The sequence below is a fragment of the Martes martes genome (assembly GCF_963455335.1).
Source record: "Martes martes genome assembly, chromosome: 9".
Classification (NCBI taxonomy): domain Eukaryota; kingdom Metazoa; phylum Chordata; class Mammalia; order Carnivora; family Mustelidae; genus Martes; species Martes martes.
This window is the reverse complement of record NC_137896.1, coordinates 55135667-55157276: the sequence shown is the minus strand read 5'-3', so window position 1 is coordinate 55157276 and position 21610 is coordinate 55135667. Positions and strand designations below refer to the sequence as shown.

The 21610-nt window shown below is 42.0% G+C and overlaps 1 protein-coding gene across 1 annotated transcript in view; it reads right to left on the bottom strand.

The window, feature by feature from the left end:
• The window catches only part of TGFBRAP1 (transforming growth factor beta receptor associated protein 1), a 65810-nt gene that overhangs the window by 37693 nt on the left and 6507 nt on the right, over positions 1 to 21610 (bottom strand). Inside the window, exon 2 of the mRNA XM_080813385.1 lies at positions 2797 to 3497. Within this exon, the coding sequence (XP_080669511.1) occupies positions 2797 to 3484 (688 nt within the window). The 5' untranslated portion in view covers positions 3485 to 3497. The remainder of the gene's footprint in view (positions 1 to 2796; positions 3498 to 21610) is intronic.

The following is a 21610-nucleotide window of genomic DNA, read 5'->3' as shown; positions in this document are numbered from 1 at the left end:
CTTTCTTAACAATGCACCTGGGGGCAACCAAATACAGTAAGTTCCTCTCCACTGAAGTAGTCCAGTTAACACATGGAGGAGGAAGGGACAGAAAGAGGACAGTGCCACTTGGCAGCCCCAAGACTGAAAGGCTGTACGCATCACTCATCAACAGCTACTGACAATGCAGAGAGAGAAAGAAACTACACAACCTGATGCAAGGCCTCCACCCCGATGACGATGACGAAGTCTGGCCTCTCCCCGAAACAACCAAAAACAACAACAACAACAAAACAATAAAAAATCCCCAAACATCCCACACTTGAATCTGACAACACCTGGCATCCTAATTATCAGCTGGCAGGAAACGCAAAGGTCAACTTGACATAGTAAACAATAACAAGGGGATAAAAATCATCAAAATTCAGGCTGTGTGAGGCTACAGGTGAAATGATCCAACCTCTTCAACAAAAAGTTAGGGAAAAATAAAAAGAGAAGGAGAGGAACCGTAAGAGAACTTAAAAGACAGAGAGACGCTTAACAGATCAATGTACAGGCCTCATGAGGGATCTGACTCAAACTGGAAAACATACATATCCTTACACACAAATTTATGTAGGTAAGTATTTACATATGTCTCTTTGTATATGTGTGATAGTAGGAGAAACATGGCATGCCTTGATGTTTGGGGATATTAAGGAATTGCTGTTAAATTTTTTTTAGGTATGCAATGGTATTGTGGTTTTCTTTCCTTTTCTCTTTCTTTTTTTTTTTTTTTTTTTTTTTTTTTTTTTTTTAAAGATTTTATTTATTTTTTTGAGAGAGAATGAATGAGTGAGAGCATGAGAGAGGAGAGGTCAGAGGGAGAAGCAGACTCCCCAGGGAACTGGGAGCCCGATGTGGGACTCGATCCTGGAAGTCCGGGATCATGACCTGAGCCGAAGGCAGTCGCTCAACCAACCGAGCCACCCAGGCGCCCCTCTCTTTCTTTTTTTTTAAGGAACTTAGAACTACACACTGAATGGTTTCTAGGAGAAGTGCTATCAGGCCCATGACGCTATGATAATCGAGCAGGGGAAACGGGGAGGTGTATTAATCAAACAACTGGCAAGGAATTCATAACAGCTGGAGCTGAGTGATGGGTACATTTGAGCTCTTTATAATATCCTCTTTACTTATGTTTTCCATAACACAAATTTTTATTAAAATTGGGAATTTTTGTTAAGAAAAAAAGGTGGCTGGGGTAAAGAATATTTTTTCTAAAAAGTAAAAATCTGAACTTATTGTGGGGCACCTGGGTGCCTCAGCCGGTGAAGCATCTGCCTTTGGCTCAGGTCATGATCCCGGGGGCCTGGGATTGAGCCCCATGTCAGGCTCCCTGCTCGGTGGGAAGCCTGCTCCTCCCTCTGCCTCCTTCACCTCCTTCCTCTGCCTGTCACTCTGATTGCTTGTGTGCTCTCTCTCTCAAATAAATAAATAAACAAATTTTATATATATATATATATACATATATATATATATTTAAATCTTAGCTATTGAGCCACGAAGAGACACAGAGGAACCTTAAATGCATATTACTAAGTGAAAGACATCAATGTGAAAAGGTAACGTACTGTATGAGTTCAACTACACGGCACTCTGGAAAGATCAGCAGTTGCCAGAGGTTGGGGTTATAGGGGATAAACAGGTAGAAGACAAGAATTTTGAACACCGAGAATCAGTGAACATACTCTCTATGGTACCACGATGATGGATACGTGTCATTATACATCTGTCCAAACCCAAAGAACGTACAACTCCAAGCGTGAACCCTGACGTAAACTACAGACTTTAGGAGGTTATAATGTCTCCCTGTAGATATGTCCATTATCATAAATGTGGCCCTCTGGTGGGGAGATGCAGACGGTGCAGCAGGATGTGCGTGTCTGGGGGTAGCGGGTATAGGGGAAATCTGCACTTTCCACTCAATCCTGCTGTGAACCCAAAATGGATCAAAAAAATAAAACTGATTTAAAAAAGTAAAAATCTGTAAGTGTTCACTGACTAGAGTTTGCGACTCAACTTTTGTTGTAACCAGAAAATATGTTTGTATCCCTCACCTGAAATGAGATGCCGTTAATGAGCACCGGGAGTGATGGGGATGCTCACCCTCCCCAGGACCCACTGTGTGTCACAGACACACACGAGCCCTAAAATGAGCCATCCATGACTGAAAGAAAATACAAGTCACCCACACCATGAACAGCTCTGAGCCTGAATTTCGAGAAGGCAGCACAGGGAATTCGCGAGGCCAAACGACAGAGCCAAAGCCCTTTCGGGGCCTGGTGACAAGACAGTGCGATGGGATGAAACTGCAGCAGTTCAGTAATGGGTGTCACATCTGAAATTATGTCTAAGTGAGCTCCACTCCTTTCCATAACAAAGAATACAAACAATCTGACAAACCTACCCACGTGGAAAAAATCTTATACAGAAGGCTTACGGATTTTTATTTTGTAGTCATTTACTTAAAGAAATTTTCTCCCCAAGTCATCTCGAGGCTCTGCTAGCACAGAAGAAAGCTGGCTCTACCTTGTGACTGGCCTAGTTTTGTTCCATGGACCCTACGTTCCCTGGACAATCTAAGGAAACATTAGAGTGCACACTGGTTCGGAATTCTGTTTATATTTCGCCACGCATCCCTAGTGTTGGCGAATACTCCTCACGAGTACCTATTTTCAAAGCTAGGTTCTCTCACAGCTAGGGTCTGTGCACAGGCTCACGGAGGTAAGGCAAAAGGAATGGACAGATGAGAGGTAGAGTTTGGTGAAGGCTCACCCAGTCCTCCGGGACCTGCCAGGAGGAACTCCTGTCTCCCGATCCTCTTGACGATGGGGCGCTTCTCCTCGCTGCAGTAAGGAAACAGGTCCTGGGAGAAGCCCGTGTTGTAGTTCAGTATGATGTACTGTGTGGTCAGAGCCAGGCACAGGAAGTGGCCATCCACGGCCACGGCCAGGGGCTGCTCCGGCGTGGACACCTCCCTGACGATCTGAACCCGGTCCTCGTACACCAGGAACAGCTGGATGGTCCTGCGCTTGACCGAGATGATGCAGACTTCCACACAGAATGGGTCCCCGCTCACGGGGTTCTCATTCAAGGCCAGCGCCGCGGCCCCTTTGATGCGCGCCCCCGAGGGCACGGGCTCCAGGCTCATCATGTTGACCAGGGTGATGGAGTTGTCACAGAGCACCAGCAGCCTGTTGAGGGCCGAGGCCGCTCGCAGCTCATTCACTGGCTTCCGGAAGCCCAGGTGTCGGTGCAGCTGCTTGGTGGCAGAGAAGGTGGCCGTCCCGGTGGGCAGCGCCCGCTCCTCCAATAGGAAGTGGTAGATGACACAGTCACTGGTGCCCACGTAAAGGTTCTTCCCGCAGCACTCCACACATTCTATGTGCACCCGCTCCTTGTCGCCCGCCAGCAGCTCCCATTCCACGGCAGAGACCAGCGCGAAGGCCTTGGTGCTCATCATGTCTGCTGGTGACCTGCGGGGAGAGGGACCGGGACGTTAATTCAGGGGAACGAACACCAAGCAGAACCATGTCAGGTCACAATGGATATACCTCCTTCCTCAGTTATGATTTCAGTGGAAAGAAACTATTCGACACTGTTAAGAAACAGTACCGCGGTGAAAAGCTCTCCCTCTGGGTCTCCTTCCACCAGGCAACGAGAGACCGCAGCAGGAGAGCACATGCGTGGGCTCCTGACAAAGGCCATCCTGCCCATTCTCAGTGGAGCCAAGAAGTCTATGGAGTTTCCTTAGGTTGCTCTTGGGGGAGGACCAAGAGCTTCTGTGTGCTGCAGAAGACCAGCACACAGATCCGCCCTGAGACAATGTAACAGAAACTATTTGGAAAAAGGCAAAAAGGGTCCTCACTGATCTTCCCCCTGAGCTTTTCTGGCCACTTGGCTGAGTGTTTTAGTGAACAGTGGGATGCAGCTGCCTCAGCTGGTTAAACCATGCCCCACAGATCTTGTCAGAAACACTGAGGCAGGGGCCGCACCTGGAACGTGGTGTTCTTCCCAGCACCGTATTTGGCTCTCCGAGGAGAGGTGTTCATGCAGAGTGGTAAAGATGTGCCTCAAATCTCTACGTCCGCCAGGGGAGGAGAGAGCTAGAGACCTGTGAGAAGGTCAATGACATGTCAGTTAAGGGATGCTTCCCACTAGAAGACCGACTGCCCCAACCTCTAAGAGAACTCTGGTTTCAAACACCACCAAGTCAGAGGCAGCAGAAATGAGCAAGATGGCCTTTCCCTGACTTCTCAGCCCGCAGGAAGGCAATCACACAGGCTCTCCGCTCCATGGAAGCAGGAGGGAGAAGGAGCTCCACAGAGGTCTGCAGAAGGTTCATGGAAGTTAGGGGAGGCCCACTGGACTCTTCCGTCACTTTGAGCTGTCCAGAAGCAGGGTCGCCTCTAGAGAGACTAAATTCCTTAATCCTTTCAGGCATTCTAGTCAAAGCTAGAAGACCTCTTTGAAATATTCAAGAAAGAATGTAGAATGCTATCATTTCTTATATTCCCCTGTCTATTGGGGCAGCCACAGCTACACAAGGAGAACTCCAGTCTCCCGTCAATAAAATCCCCAGGAAGGAGAGTATCTCAGGTCTGGGGATGAAGCATTTCTGTCGGACACCATCAGAGTTCCTTCCTGTCGCTTACTGGCTATGTGACTTGGAAAGTCACCTGGGTTCTCCATGCCTCAGTTTCCTCATTTGTAAGGTGAGTGTAATAAGGGCAGCTACCTCATAACGATATTTTGAGGGTTAAGTAAGTGAGCTCACATAAAATACTTAATATCTGAGGACATAACAAGGACCCAATAAAAGTTTATGATCTAATAATCTTCGATACATCTGACTCAAAGCCCCAGCCCACTTTCGGTTTTTATTTCCCAAGCTGGGTACTGAGAGATGAAACAATGCTGTCTTCTGCCCTTAGTTGGGAACCAGTGTCCACCTTGTTGACGCTGAAGGACAGACTGAAATGTAAGCCAGATACGCACTCACACACAGCCTCCCCTGTCCCAGGCACTGTCATACTCATTTACATGAGCTGCCCTCACAGAGACTATAGAAAAGAGGCAAGAAAGTGGGGCATGAGACTCGGAAGGCATCACAGAGGAAGGAATCCTGTCCATCTATCTGGGGCCACAGGATCTTGCAGGGTCCTGGGGAAAGCCAGGGTTGGGGGAAAAGTAAGCTTCAGAGTCTGATGCCAAATGTTTTTAAAGACTACCATCTATTTGTCATGACCAAACAGAACCACAAAACCTAACCTAGATGATGTTTTTTTCCCCCCATTTCAGTGCCAAAGTGTAAAACACAGGTATTGAGATGTAGACATTGAGACATCCTAAGTCTGTGAAAGCAAGGGGTTATGAAATACTGCTGCCTTCCCTGCTCGATCAATAATGGCTGTCTTTTAGAATTGCATGACAGAGTGACTCTGCTGTTCAAAGGGTCAGTTGTACCCTTCCCTTTGCAGAAGGAACAGAGAGACAGGCTGTGGGCACTCATAAGCAAATTCCTACTTAACTCTTCAGAGGTGTGGTGTCTTCGCTTCACACAAGAGATGAACCAGACACATTTGTGGTGAACATATGCAAACACAGCGTATTTAGTCTAAGGACGGGGTGGACAGAGGACGAGGGAGAGGAGAGCTAGAGCTGTAAGACAAGCATCTGGTTTCCTTAAAAGTTCTGTAGTATGAGTGTTTAAGAAGAAATGTTTTACTCTCTGATAACTACAACTACTCAAGTCTTGCTAAAGTTCCCCGCTATAGGCCTTGAAAAAAAAATGTGGTTTATGAGAAACTGAAGGAGACTGATGTCAGCATCACGGTGGCTAAGATGTTCCTCCTTTTTATCCTGCCTTTTCACAAGGAATTAGACATCCATCCACAGACCAAAGCCCCAGGCTGGGTGCTAGGATCTAGTACCGCACACCATGGGACCCAGGGGAGCCTCACCCACTCGCACACTGGCAACAGGCAGGCAGAACTCAGCGTGGGCTGTGGAACCAGTGGAGCCACCAAACGGCCACCAACCCTGCCAGACCCCTGTCCCTGCAGCTGGGGAGAAACCTGCAGAATGCTGATGGGCGTGGCTATGCACACAAGGGGCAGACTGTGCACAAGTCCAGCCTTCCCCAGGGGAAGCTTCCAGCATGCTACTGCAGCAAACACCACACAACGCCACACAACAATCTGAGCAGACTGACCAATCAGTCGCAGCAGAGGAGGCATTAAGAGAAACCTTCCCAGGGCTGTGCTTGGCAAGGAAACACTGCAGGGGACTGATCTGTCAGACTGGGGCAGTCTCTGCCGCAGTGGGTAGGACAGGGGTGCGGCAGCGCGGGCCACCCCAGCGGTGTGGGATGCGGCGGCGGACTCCCATTGCTCTCCAGCAGGACCCACAGTACTGAGGCTGGATGTCTGTGACTGCGGGAAAGAAGGAGATTGGGAGAGAGGCCAATGGGAATTTCCAAGGGCAGTAAGGAGACGGTGTGCAGCAGAAAGTCCACCACCAGCCGGTGGGAGCACCACACCCAGGGAGTTCACCAGTGCGTCTCCAGGCTCCCCCAACGCCTGAGCACTAGACCCACACCTCCACCCACTGTGCAGCAGCTCCTGCGCATGTGCAGCATGGAAGAGAGCCCAGTAGACCCAGAGCCCCTCAGACAGCAGGCCTACATCGCCGGCCAGGGAGAAACCACAAACGAGCCACAGCGCCACCTTCAGGAAAACAAAGGAGAGGTTTCCAGGAGCCGGCTGGTGAGTTGTAAGAACCGGAGGAGACATAAAAGCTTCAGAATCCCACCACAAGAGGGAGCAAGGGAGCAGAGTGGACGCTTCCATGCCAAGAGACCAAGAACTCACGTACCACCGCGGTGGCCCAGAACACCCATCTCCAGGCAACTCGTACAGATTTAAGGAGCTGCCACTATCACAAATGTGAACGTGGCAACGCAAAGCTACAAGGAACGTGACAAACTAAGGAAACGTGCCATCACAAGGAGAGTAAGAACTCCCCTAAAACTGAGTTCAAAGGCATGAAAATGTGTGATCTAGCTGATAAAAATTTCAAAGTAGCTGCTCTGAAGAAACTCAGTGAGCCACGAGAAAACTCGGCCAATTCAATGAAACCTTGAAAAAAAAATACATGAGCAAACAAGATTTTTACCAAAGATAAAGAAATCATAAAAAAAGAACCCAGCTGAAATTCTGAGGCTGAAGAACTCAATGAGTAAAATGAAAAATGCAATAGAGCATCTGCGGGAGAGTAAAGTGTCTGGAGGACAGCATAAGTGGTGAGAGGATGGGCATTTTGAAACAACCCAGTTTGGGGAGGACAAAGAGAAGAGAATGAAGACTGAAGGAAGCCAAAGCGATCAATAGGATTCCATCAAAAGCACAAATGCTGGAATGCCTGGAGTTTCTGAAGGAGAGAAGGGAGCAGAAAATTATCTAAAGAAATAATAGCTGAGAGTTTCCCAAACCTGGGGAGAGAATTGAACATCCAAGTTCACAAAGCTAACAGATCACCCTATTATCTCAATGCAAAAACAAACAAACAAACAAAAAACTGTTAGAAATCAAGGATAAAGAATGAATTCTAAAAGCAGACGGGGTGTGTGGGGGAGGGAGGAACATTGTAAACTTCAAAGGAATCCCATTAGGCTATCCAGAAATTCTGCATTTTTCCCTCACAGGCCAGGAGAATCTTTCCCCTGAGGAATAGATAAAGAAGGTGTGGTGTGTATATACAATGGAATATTATTCAGCTCTGAGAAAGAAAGAAATGCTGCCATTTGCGACAACGTGGGTGGGTTTAGAGGGCATTCTGCTAGTGAGATAAGTCAGACAGAGGAAGACAAACACAGCATGATCTCACTTACATGTGGTATCTTAAAAAGTTAAACTCATAAAAATAGAGTTCAGTGGTGCTTAGCAGAGGCTGCGGGGTAGAGGGCAACTGGGGAGATGTTGTGTAGGGTACCAACTTGGAACTAGGGGATAAATAAGTCCTGGGGTGCTAACGCACAGCCTCCCAATTATCAGCAATGTATTACAAACTTCACAGTTGCTAAAACAGAATCACACAGGGGTAACTGGAAGCTGACAAAATAATATTCTGGTACTTCAAAGTGGTTTATTCCTTTAAGCAGCAGGGAAGTTTTCGCCATGATCTAATTCACAGGATAAACTCACTTAGAGACAATATGAATCATAAAAAGATAGACTGTAGGCCATGCCTCTCTGTGTTATCATTAAGTCCAACTTAGTGGGGTCTGAAGTCAGAGAGGTTTTAACATGGTAATAAAATCGAAAATTTCTCCAAGATGTACAATTCATACTCTATTATGTGATCTCAAACTGATCTGAAATTTACACTTTTTGATAGAACATCCCCTTAAAAGTATGGTCATTTGAAAGTGCAACATTTTAGTATTTTTCTCAAAACTGCAAAATACAGACCTGGTGAGGGAAAGAGACTGAAAAATATTAGTACACAGAGAGCAATTTAAATAAGGATGACGTTACATATGCAACAAGCACTTCTATGTGTGAAAAATAAAGGGCACTGTTCCATTTCCCGGGAGTATCCCAATCTCATTAAGGAAGAAGGACTAGAAAAATAAGCAAGTAACAGTGTAAAACAGTATGTACTAAGGACCAAGTTAAAATATTAGTAATGACTTTCTAACACCTTGAGAGCCTACACACCCCCACTGGTGACATTAGAATCTAAGTGAATGTCTTTGAAAATGCTAATGAGAAAATCTGAATTTTCTTTTGCAGGCATACACAGAAACATTAGCTTTCCATCCACGCCTGCAGCCCCTGTGAAAGTCTCTTGATGCTCTGGCATCTTCCCTCCTATTCTCTACGTTTCTTAAATCTCAGCTCAAAAAATGGCAGTCCCATTCTTTCTGCTACACACCGAGTGGGGCAGCAGCAATTTTGAGGTTAACCGTGACCTTCAAAAATGTTTTTCCATGTTCTTGACTTAAGATTAGTTACAACAGTTCCAGAGGCTCCCAGAAGCCCAGGAGAGCTGATTCAGATGAGATTATAAGCAATGCAACACCAGCTATATATCCTGTTTTTGTGGACGCTGTCCCAGAAAGCAAGTATCATGTCCACACGGCCCTCCTAATAAGTTCTACCAATTAGGAATCAGATAATACCAACTTGAAGTAATAAATATTCTGGAGAATTTAAAAAAAAAAATAGGAGAGGCACATGTCCCACTTCATTTTATAAAGCTAGTATAAAGTATAACTTCACTATCCAAACCTGATAAGGATACAGAAAAAAGAAAATCCTAATCATTCTTACTTATAAATCAACATGCAAAGGATTAACTATTAGCACAACTGAACACACACAGACACAGTATGAATAAGCTGGCAAGTGATATTGGCTTAAGGTAATAAAATCTGTTGGTTTAATTCACATTTACAAAATAAAAGAGAAAAAGCATAAAACAAGGAACAAGACTATTACCATCTGTTATGTGTAGATTATAGCCCCCAAATACATTAAAGTCCTAAATTCCACTACTTGTGAATAGGACCTTATTGGGAAACCAGGTCACTGAAGATGATCAAGTTAAGATGAGGTCATTGGCGAGAGGTATAATCCAATATAACAGGTGTCACTACATAACAGGGAAAATTTGATTACAAGGCAAGACAAACATAGCAGAAAGAAGTCAAAACACAGGCAGATAACCACTGACAAACCAAGGATCTCCTGAGGCTACAGGAAGGCTGGCCAAGGGACCTACAAAAGAGAGTCCCTCAGAGTCCCTCAGAAGCAGCTAACTCAGGGGACACCCTGAACTGAGACTTCTACCCTTCAGAACTGTGAGGCAATAAACTTAAATGTTGTTTATTTATTTATTTTTTTATTTTTTAAATTTATGTTGTTTAAGTCACTCAGTTTATAGTATTTTTTTATGGCAGCCCTAGCAAACTAATGTACCATCTCTATTCAACATTGTACTGGGAGTTTCTGCCAGTTAAGGAACAGTTATAAAAACCTGTAAACAAAGACATAAAACTGTAATTATTTACAGATGCTATTACTGTTTATATGGAAACTCACAAATAATCTATTAGAATAACTAAAATTTTAGAAATTTTGTTTAATTTTTAAAAATCAACATATCGAACTAATCTGCATTTCCATCTACAATTAGGCAACTTAATCTTCCAGAAAATATATTTATAATAATATTAAAAAATTAAGTATGAGGGAATTATCTAACATAGATGTATAAGATCTTTATGGAGAAAAACAAAATCTTATTGTCCGATGTTAAGAAAGACTAAGTAATAACCGCAGCAGACTTTTCTGCAAAAATTGACAAGCTGGTTTTAAAAATTGAAATGGCTATTAAAGGACCCATATCATCAAAACAATCTTGAAAATGAAGAAGAAACCTGAAAGACCTACATTAACTGATTTCAGAAACTGCTATAAAATTGCATTAATTAAGATATTAGGAAAGACAAACAGATCAATGGAACAGAAGATCAAGCCCAAAATTAGAGCTACACATACACATTCAATTAGCTTTTGACAAAGGCACCAGTACCAAATACCAAAAGTCATTTCGATAAATGGTGCTGGAACAACTGGATAACCTTACGAGGGAAAAAATTTACCTTAAATATTCCTACCTCACACCATATACAGAAATTAATTTGAGCTGCATCAAATTATTTTTACAAGTAAAAGCTAAAACTGTAGGCTTCTCGAAGAAAACACAGAAGAATATCTTTGAGACCTTGGGGTACATAAAGATTTCTTAGGATGTAAAAAGCACTAACCATTAAAAAAAAAGTTGATAAACTGGATTTCATAAAAGGTAAAAACTTGTGTCCACTAAAAGATGCCATTAAAGAAATGAACAGGCAAGCCCCAGACTGGGAGAAAATTTGTAATACATATAGCCAGCAAAGGGCTCATATCTAGAATATATAAAAACTTCTACAAACCATCAATAAAGAGACAAACTTCTTTTTTTTTTTTTTTAATTCAAAAAAGAAGGTATATGAGGGGCTCTAGGCTGGCTCGGTTGGAGGAGTATGTGACTCTTGATCTTGGGGTTATGAGTTCAAGCCCCATGTTGAGTGTAGGGATTACCTAAAATAAACTTAAAAGAAAAAAAGAGGGTATATGAGTGACCAATAAAAGCATGAAAAGATGTTCACCACCATTAGTCATCAGAAAAATTTATCTTAAGCCATAATAAAATAACATTTCACACCTATTAGACTGGTTACAATTAAAAAGACTGGCAACACTACATGATAATGAGAATGCAGAACAACTAAAAATTTCATACATTGTTGGAAGCTGTATAAAATGTACCACCCCCACAGCTGACATCATAGTCAATGGTGAAAAAACTGAAAGCTTTTCCTTTAAGACTAAAACAAGGATGTCCACTCTTGCCACTTCTATTCAACACAGTATTGGAAGACCTAGCTGCAGCAATCAGACAAGAAAAAGAAATAAAAATCATCCAGATTGATAAGGAAGAAGTAAAACTGTCAGTGTTTGCAGATGACATGATACTATAAACAGAAAACCCTGAAGACTCCACCAAAACAAAACATTAGGATAAATAAATTCTGTAAAGTTATAGGGTACAAAATTAACACACAGAAATCTGTTGTATTTCTATACATTAATAATGAAGTAGCAGAAAGAGAAATTTTTAAAAATACATAATTTACAATTGCATTGTAAATAAAATACTGAAAAATAAATTTAACCAAGGAGGTAAAAGACTTACACTCTGAAATCTATAAAACACTGATGGAACACACTGAAGATAACACAAATGAAAGACATACCATGCTCACGGATTGGAATAATTAATATTGTTAAAATGTCCATACTTTTAAGCAATCTACAGATTCATTGCAATCCCTATCAAAATACCAACTATTTTCCATAGAACTATAATAATCCTAAAATTTGTATGGAACCACAAAAGACCTTGAATAGCCAAAGCAATCCTGAGGAAGAAGAACAAAGCTGGACATATCACAATGCCAGACTTCAAAATATATCACAAAGCTGTAGTAATCAAAACAGTATGACATTGGCACAAGAAGAGACACATAGATCAATAGAACAGGACAGAGACCCCAGAAATAAAACCACACTTACATGGCCAAAAGAGGCAAAATATACAATGGGGGAAAGACAGTCTCTTCAATAAATAGTGTTGGGAAAACTGGACAGCTACATGCAAAAGAACAGAAATTGGACCACTTCCTTATACCCATACAAAAAAATTAATTCAAAATGGATTAAGGACCTAAATGTGAGACCTGAAACCATAAAACTCCTATAAGAAAAAATAGATAGTAATCTCTTGGACATCAGCCTTAGCAACATTTTTCTAGATAGGTCTCCTCAGGCAAGAGAAATGAAAGCAAAAATAAGCTATTGGGACTGTGCCAAATAAAAAGCTCTTACAGTGAAGGAAACCATCAACAAAATGAAAAGGCAATCTACTGAATGGGAGAAGATATTTGTAATGATATATCCAGTAAAGGGTTAATATCCAAAATACATTAAGAACTTATACAATTTAACACCAAAATAACAAATAATATGGTTGAAAAATGAGAAGACCTGAACAGACATTTTTCCAAAGTAGTACAGATGGCTAACAGACACATGACAAGATGCTCAACATCACTAATCATGGTGCCATGAGATGTCACCTTACACTTGTCAGAACGGCTAGTATCAAAACAAGAAATAACAAATGTTGGTGAGGATGTGCGGAAAAGGGAACCCTCATGGATCGTTGGTAGGAATGTACACTGATGCAACTACTATGAGAAACAGTATGAAGGTTCCTCAAAAAATTAAAAATAAAAATGCCATGCAATCTAGTAATTCCATTACTGGGTATTTACCCAAAGAAAATGAAAACACTAATTCAAAAAGATATATGCACCCTTATGTTTACTGCAGCATATGTACAATAGCCAAGATATGGAAGCAATCAAGCACCCACTGATAGATGAATGGATAAAGAAGACATGATATGTATATATGTTACATATATGTGTGTATATATCTATATAAAATATACATACTACAATATTACTCAGCCATAAAAAATACCTTATGGCAACACAGATGGAGCCAGAGAGTATTATGCTAATTTAAGTAAGCGAGACAGAGAAAGACAAATACCATATGATTTCACTTACACATGGAATCAAAAAAACAAAACCTAAGAACAAAAAACAACCCCCCAAAAACAAAAAAAAAAAAAAAAGAGAGAGAGATAGAACCACAAAATAAACTGGAGTTTCCCTGGGGGAAGGGATTGGAATGACGGGTGAAATAGGTGAAGGGATTAAGAAGTACAAATCTACAGTTATGAAATAAACTAGTCACAGGGATGAAAGGTACAACATAGGGAATATAGTCAATAATATTGTAGGGGCACCTAGGTGGCTCAGTCGGTTAAGCGTCCACCTTCAGCTCAAGTCATGATCTCAGGGTCCTGGGATCGAGCTCCATGCTGGGCTCCTTGCTGAGCACGGAGGTCACTTGTCCCTCTCCTTCCCTTTCTGCTCCTCCTCCTCTCTCTCTCCCACTCAAATAAATAAATACAATCTTAAAAAAAAATAATATTGTAGTAACACTGTATGGCAAAAAATGGTCACTACACCTGTCATGGTGAGCAACGAGTAATGTATAGAATTGTGAAATCATTACGTTATTACCTAAAACTAATAATACTGTATGTCAACTACATTTCAATTAAACAAAATGGTGTCATCACTGCAGAAATATGATTTTTTAATAAAGTTAAACATGCATTTATGCTGTTATTCCATAATTTCACTCTGAATGTTTCCAGTTCTCTTGAGTATATAATCAATATCTGCAAAAAGACTTTTACCAGAACATGCACGGCAGCCTTATTCATAATAGCCCCAAATAGGAAACAGCTCAGTTTTACTCATTTGTATCCATTTCAGAGTGGGGTATTCACATAACTTGGAAGTAAAAAGGAATAAACTACTGCTAAGCAACAATATGAATGAAATCAAAAACACCAAATGAAAGAAACGAGACACATTCGGTATATGTTCATTTATATGAAGTTCAAAAGTAGGCAACTCTCCTCTCTAGCAACATAAATCAAAACAGTGTTTACCTTGGAGACAAAGGGGGACCAAATGGAAAGGGACACAAGGAAACTTTCTGGGATGACAGAAATATTCCAGATTTTGTTTTCGGTATTGCTTACACAGGTGCATAGATTTGTCAAAATTCACTGGGCTACGCACTTAGGGTCTATATACGCAATTTCAGTAAAAATCCTCACTGGTAAATGTGTGTGTAACTCAACTTCCAGATTATAAAAGTCATTTGGCAGAGAAGAGCCTTTCAAAGAAAGCAAGACACTTCTGGAAAAGATAAGGTAAGGAGACTTGACTCAAAAGATAAAGTGTGACATAAAGCTATGGTTATTACGATAATGGGGTACTGGTACGAAGTGAACCCAAGAAAACATATCCAGGCTCCCAGGAACAGATGTGTGCACCTGGAACCTCCCACTGTGACAAAAGCTGCACTGTATATCATGGGCTGTATCCAGAATCTTTCATATTCAATAATCAGTGCAGGACAGCAAAGGAAACAGTCAACAAAACTGAAAGACAACTGACAGAATGGGAGAAGATATTTGCAAATGACATATCAGGTAAAGGGCTAGTATCCAAAAATCTAGAAAGAACTTATCAAACTCAACACCCAAAGAACAAATAATCCAATCAAGAAATGGGCAGAAGACATGAACAGACATTTCTGCAAAGAAGACATCCACATGGCCAACAGACACATGAAAAAGTGCTCAACATCACTTGGCATCAGGGAAATACAAATCAAAACCACAGTGAGATACCACCTCGCACCAGTCAGAATGGCTAAAATTAACAAGTCAGGAAATGACACGTGTTGGCGAGGATGTGGAGAAAGGGGAACCCTCATACACTGTTGGTGGTAATGCAAGCTGGTGCAGCCACTCTGGAAAACAGCATGGAGGTTCCTCAAAAAGTTGAAAATAGAGCTACCCTACGACCCAGCAATCGCACTACTGGGTATTTACCCCAAAGATACAAATGTAGTGATCCAAAGGGGCACATGCACCCGAATGTTTATAGCAGCAATGTCCATAATAGCCAAACTATGGAAAAAACCTAGATGTCCATCAACAGATGAATGGATAAAGATGTGGTACATATATACAATGGAATACTATACAGCCATCAAAACCACCCCCCAAATCTTGCCATTTGCAACGACGTGGATGGAACTAGAAGGTATTATGCTGAGCGAAATAAGTCAATCAGAGAAAGACAATTATCATATGATCTCTCTGATATGAGGAATTTGAGACGCAGAGCAGGGGGTGGGGACAAGGGAGGGGAAAAAATGAAATAAGATGAGACGAGGGAGGGAGACAAACTATAAGACTCTTAATCTCAGGAAACAAACTGAAGGTTGCTGGGGGTAAGGGGGAGGGATAGGGTGGCTGGGTGATGGACACTGGGGAGGGTATGTGCTATGGTGAGTGTTGTGAATTGTGTAAGTCTGATGAATCACAGACCTGTACCCCTGAAGCAAATAATATATTATATGTTAATAAAAAACAACAATCATCAGTGCAGGACAACTGGATACCTGCATAGAAGGAAAAAAAGAAACTCAATTCCTACTTTCTACCATGGATCATAATTACTCCAGATGGATTAAGATCCTTAAGAATGAGAGGTATAACTTTAAAACTTTGAGAGGAAAATATGGAAAAAATATATTTATGACCTTCAGGTAGGGAAGAATTTCCAAAATAAGGTGCAAAAAAAAGTACAAAGACCAGGAAAAAAGATTAACTTTGTTCATGCTAAAATGTAAAACCTCTGTTCTTCAAAAGACATTGTGAAGAAAGTAACAACAACAAAAAAAAATCCCTGGATGATACAGGGAACTCCTGCAGAAAGAAAGTAACAACGATCTCATAGATGAATGGGCAAAATCTGTGAGCAGGTGTCTCTCAGAAGAAGCATGAACAGCCAACAGACATGAAAGAATGCTCAACCTGATTCATCATCTGCAATTGCAAATTTTAACGACCATGCGACTTCATTTTATACCGTGAAACCGACAAGACATTTGAAGTCCGATGATATCAGCTGCTTACAAGAACATGGGAGCAATGAGAGCTCTCTACGGAGCTGGTAGAATCTTCTAAACTGGCAAGACCATTCTGGCACTATGGAGAAGACCTTGACATTAAGTGTAAGCCAGCGATCCCACTTCTAGGCCCGTGGCCTACAGAATTTATGTTCACCAGGCGATAAGCAAGAACATCATTGGCTGCAATCTTGTTTGAGACAGGGACACTGGGAGCAGCTCACGATCCGTGGACAGGACACAGCGCTGAACGGCAGGAGAGAAAGAGCTGCAGCTACCAACAAGGACGGATCTCCAGCTAAGGGGTAAACTGCAGAGTACTCTACACTGAATGATATGCAAAGCTCTGTAAGACTCAAAAATATGACAGTCCCTCTAATACACTGTTTAGGGTTTCAGCCATATATACTAAGATCATAAAGCAAAGTAAGGGAATGATAAACACAAATTGAGGGAGGCAGGATAGAGAATAAGGATAGGCTAGATTTCAAAAGTATTAGTAATATTCTGCTTCCTAAGCAGAGGTTGCTTTATTTTATTTTTTAAGATTTATTTATTTATTGGAGGAGAGGGGCAGGGGGAGAGAGAGAGAATCCTGAAGCAGAAACCCTGTTCACCATGGAGCCTAATGCAGGGCTCGATCCCAAACCCTGAGATCATGATCTGAGTCAAAACTGAGAGTTGGACGCTTGACTAATTGAGCCACCCAGGTGCCCCAAACTGAGGTTGCTTTTATTATTATTTCTTATATCTTAAATTCAGACTATAAATACTCCTTTAAATACTTAATTCAGACTATAAATACTCCTATAAATACTCCTTTAAGTGTACTGAACAGTAATTAAATTATATGTGTGCATACACACACACTAAAAATCTACTCATTTCCCCAAACCAGCCTACTGTGGAAACAGACCTAGAAGCTCAGCCTAATGAACTTGCTAAGATTCACAAAATGCACATTCCTTGTCTAAAATTTCACTGAATGGGGGCATCTGTGTGGCTCAGAGGGTTAAGCCTCTGCCTTCGGCTCAGGTTGTGATCTCAGGGTCCTGGGACTGAGCCCTGCATTGGGCTCTCTGCTCAGCAGGGAGCCTGCTTCCCTTCTTCTCTCTCTGCCTACCTCTCTGCCTACTTGTGATCTCTCTCTCTCTCTCTGTCAAATAAATAAATAAATAAAATCTTTAAAAAAATAGTTTAAAAAAATAAAATTTCACCGAATGAAAATATTTATCATAGACATAAACGGTTTACTTCTAATTTCTCAGTTCATCTAAATCCAGTGCTTACTTTACATTGTACCCATATTTACAAAGTCCAATATAGGTCAGTCTATCAGTGATTCCCACAAATCCCCCTAGATTCTTAAAGACAGAGGAAAATACTAACACATGATGGGATGCCCAAGAAGGTAAACACATCCTCTGGGGTCTCAGCTCCCAGGAGGCCAGCTTCTTCGCCCCTGGACCTCTCCCCAGCTTCAATTCACCTTCCACATAAGCACAGCTGACCCTTGAGCAACCCCCAGCACAATTCAAAATCCACGTGTAGCTTTTGATTCCCCCGAAAGCTTAACTTTCTAGTTGCCTACTGTTAAACAGAAGCCTTACTGATAACATAAGCAGTGGATTAACACACATTTGTATGTTATATGTATTACATACTGTATCCTTACAATGAAGTAGGCTAGAGAAAATATTATTAAGAAAATCATAAGGAAGAATACTGTATATATAGAAAAAATTTATAGTACTGCATTTATAGAAAAAAAATTTCAGTACTGTATTTCTATTAAAAAAATCCAAGTATAAGTGGACCCATGCAGTTCAAACCCATGTTTTTCAAGGGTCAACTGTATCTCCATTCTTATATCTCAACCAGTTCAAGATTGGAATTACAAAGTACCTAGCTCCCTCTTCATTTTCTCTGTACTAAATCCCACCAAGGCCAGGACTCATTTAAAAAAGTCACACAGAAAGAATAAACATGGACTAAGACAATGTTTGAAAGAGATTATCTCCATGTAGAAACAGGCTTATAGTGCAACATTATAAGATTAAAGAAAAAAAAATACATCTGTGTGTGTTGTGTGTGTGTTTACATAGGTAAAAAACACATACATGGACCCCTGATCTGAGACAGAAATAAATACATTCTGCTATAAGAACGCTATGATAAAGTGACATTGATTAAGATGAGATCTTTACCACTCATTATTATTCTTGAACTAAAAGAATGACACTCTGCTAGCTGCTGTCACAGAACGTGCATAGAATATGAAAGCAACCTCATGATGGACAAGGTGTCCCATGTGTCTGCAAAAAAATCTCCCACTGGAGAATTACAGCAACACTTGAAAATGAAACAAACTCGGGGTGCCTGGGTGTGTCAGTCGGTTAAGTGTCTGCCTTCAGCTTGTGTCATGATCCTGGGGTCCTGGGACCCAGCCCCCCATCAGGCTCCCTGCTCAGTGGGCAGCCTGCTTCTCCCTCCCTCTGCAGTTCCCCCTGCTTGTGCTCGCTCTCTCTCTCTCTCTCTCTCTCTGTAAAATAAATAAATAAATAAATCTTAAAAAAATAAAATGAAATGAAACCACCACTTCAGAGCCCTGTCAGCTCTATGTGCGCCAGAGATCACGTCAGAGGGTTAAAACTCAAAAACTCACCAATGGGTAGGACAGCCCTATTACAGCAGGTGCCTTCCTGTAACAAGCTAAAGATTCATTCTTCAGCTACATTTTAAAAAGGACACTCTGTCAAAAGTCAGATTTGCTATTTTTCTCAATTTACATTAATTTCTTTTGAGTTTCTTGACAATCCATCATAAGTGAACAGAGATCAAACAGTCATCCCAATGTCTGGGCCGAAGTCAGGCCAGGTTCAAAGCCATACAGGAGGACGGGCAGGAACACGGACCTCATGCCTAAAACAGCATCATGTTGTCACCGTCCTTAAAATGTTTCGGAAAGTATGCTGCTGCCTCACAGATAAACTCCAAACTCAGCATAAGATAGGCAGCCCTCAAAAACCCAACCTCAGGCAACCTTTCTGCTCCTAGTATAAAGACGAGTTACAGCTACTGACTTCTTCACATCAGTCCCCGGTGGACCCTGTTTCCTGATTACCCGGCTACATTCAATTCCAAATTCTTGAGTCTGCTAGTTGCTTGAGTTGGAAAGTGCCAAGATCTAAGTCTGCGAGTATCCAAGCAACTCTACAAACTGACCAGTTGTGAAGAGGGATCCTAAGCCAAAACCACTCTCTGAGCACCTTTTCAAGGGTCTGAAACCATGAGTCAGGAAAGAGGTACCATTAACCACAATGGTTTGTTTGAATTTAACAGCACAGCAATCCCTAAAGTAAAAAACACTGCCTCACTCCCATCTGCCAACTGTAGTCATTTGTACATATGGAAAGAGGTAATGTGTGAGGGTCAAAGCTGGGCTCGGAGGTGGGCATGGGGGGACTGCAGATTTTACCCATAACCCCACACTGGCTGATCACAGGAAATCAGGCATTAGGTAGAAATGTGCCTGCTTTCCTGAATGTTCCTGTGACCTACAGTATTTCTATACAAAACAAGGACTTTTAAAAAGTTTGCATTTTGCCATTTCAATAAAGGACTTGCCTTTTATGGAAAAAAAATGTTTCTTAAGGAGTTTCTCACTTACTCTGGGTAAATATACTTACTATGAATCCATAAACAGATACCAATATCCATTACAGGGGAAAATCTTCATGAAAACTGAAAACACCAGCTCTAAAAACCAAACCTAGAAGGGAGTTAAGCAAAGCCGTCATCCGTCCTCGTGCTCTTGGAAAGGGCTGGGAGGGAACACAGAGCCTCCTGGGCTCCATCAGCTGTTTTTGGCTCCATGTCAACGGGTTATTACATGGTCCCCTGTGATCAGGTGGGGCAGGAGAAATGCAGAGGGCAGAGCTGATAGCACATCACTGAGGGGAAGAAGGATCCAGAAAGGAGGGCCCCACAACACAGAACAACATTCTGCTGACTGCCATGCAGGTTCAGGCTGGTCCTGAGAGACATTTTGGATGGGAAAAGTTAGAAACCAGTGAGGGGGCCCATTTTCTGTGATCTTAGCCATGGAGGCTTACCCACGCTGGCACTGGGCCAGCCAGAAACGTCGGGAGATGGGCTTGGCTAGTTGGTATCAGCCCAGCTCAGGTCAGCTTACTACAGAAAGCAGAAACAGTGTGGGCAGTGGCTTATGAGCTACCACCCGATGTCCAGCCACCATCTTTGTACCTGGGGGTCCTGGGTTCTGACCTGCCTGTCCTCCTCCCTCCCACCACATGCTCATTGTGGGCATCAACAGAGCAGGTAGGTGGGACTGGACACTCATTTTCCTTTGATCTGGAAACCTCTATTTCCTATGCTATGTTCTTGACTGAATGAACACCCAAGTCACAGACTCAAAACTCGCTCTTGGGTGGAAAGAGGAAAATCTTGCTAGCAAAAATTCTTCCACTGCAAACTACCTTCAGATGCTTGCTTTGTGCTAAATTAGCAAAATAAAATGGTAATCAAAGTCCCTACTAAAAACAAAGTGCTACTACTGGGTATTTACCCTAAAGATATGTCTAGTGATCCGAAGGGGCACGTGCACCCGAATGTTTATAGCAGTAATGTCCGCAACAGCCAAACTATTGAAAGAGCGTAAATGTCCATCAACAGATGAATGGATAAATAAGAGGTGGTGTGTGTACACACACACACACACACACACACACACACACACACGCTGGAATACTATGCAGCCATTAAAAAACCCCCCAAAATCTTGCACTTGCAATGATGTGGATAGAACAAAAGAGTATTATGCTGAGCAAAATAAGTCAATCAGAGAAAGAAAATTACCATATGATCTCTCTGATATGAGGAATTTGAGAGGTGGGGCGGGGGGGTCATTGGGGCTAGGGAGGGAAAAATGAAACAAGATGAGATAGGGAGGGAGACAAACCATAAGAGACTCTTAATCTCAGGAAACAAACTGAGGGCTGCTGGCAGGTAGGGAAGTAGGGATAGGGTGGCTGGGTGATGTACATGGGGGAGGGTATGTGCTATGGTGAGTGTTGTGAAATGTGTAAGCCTGATGATTCACAGACCTGTACCCCTGGGGCAAATAATACATTATATGTTAATAAAAAAAATAATAAAGGCAGAACATGTTCTGGCAAAACAAACAAACAAACAAAAGAACCAAAAAACTAAGTGCTAAACATCCCTACTTCCTATGGGCGCTCACAATGGCCTTCAGTCTGCAGAAAGAACTCTCTCTCCCTCTCTCTTTGTGTCAAATAAATACATAAAATCTTTTTTAAAAA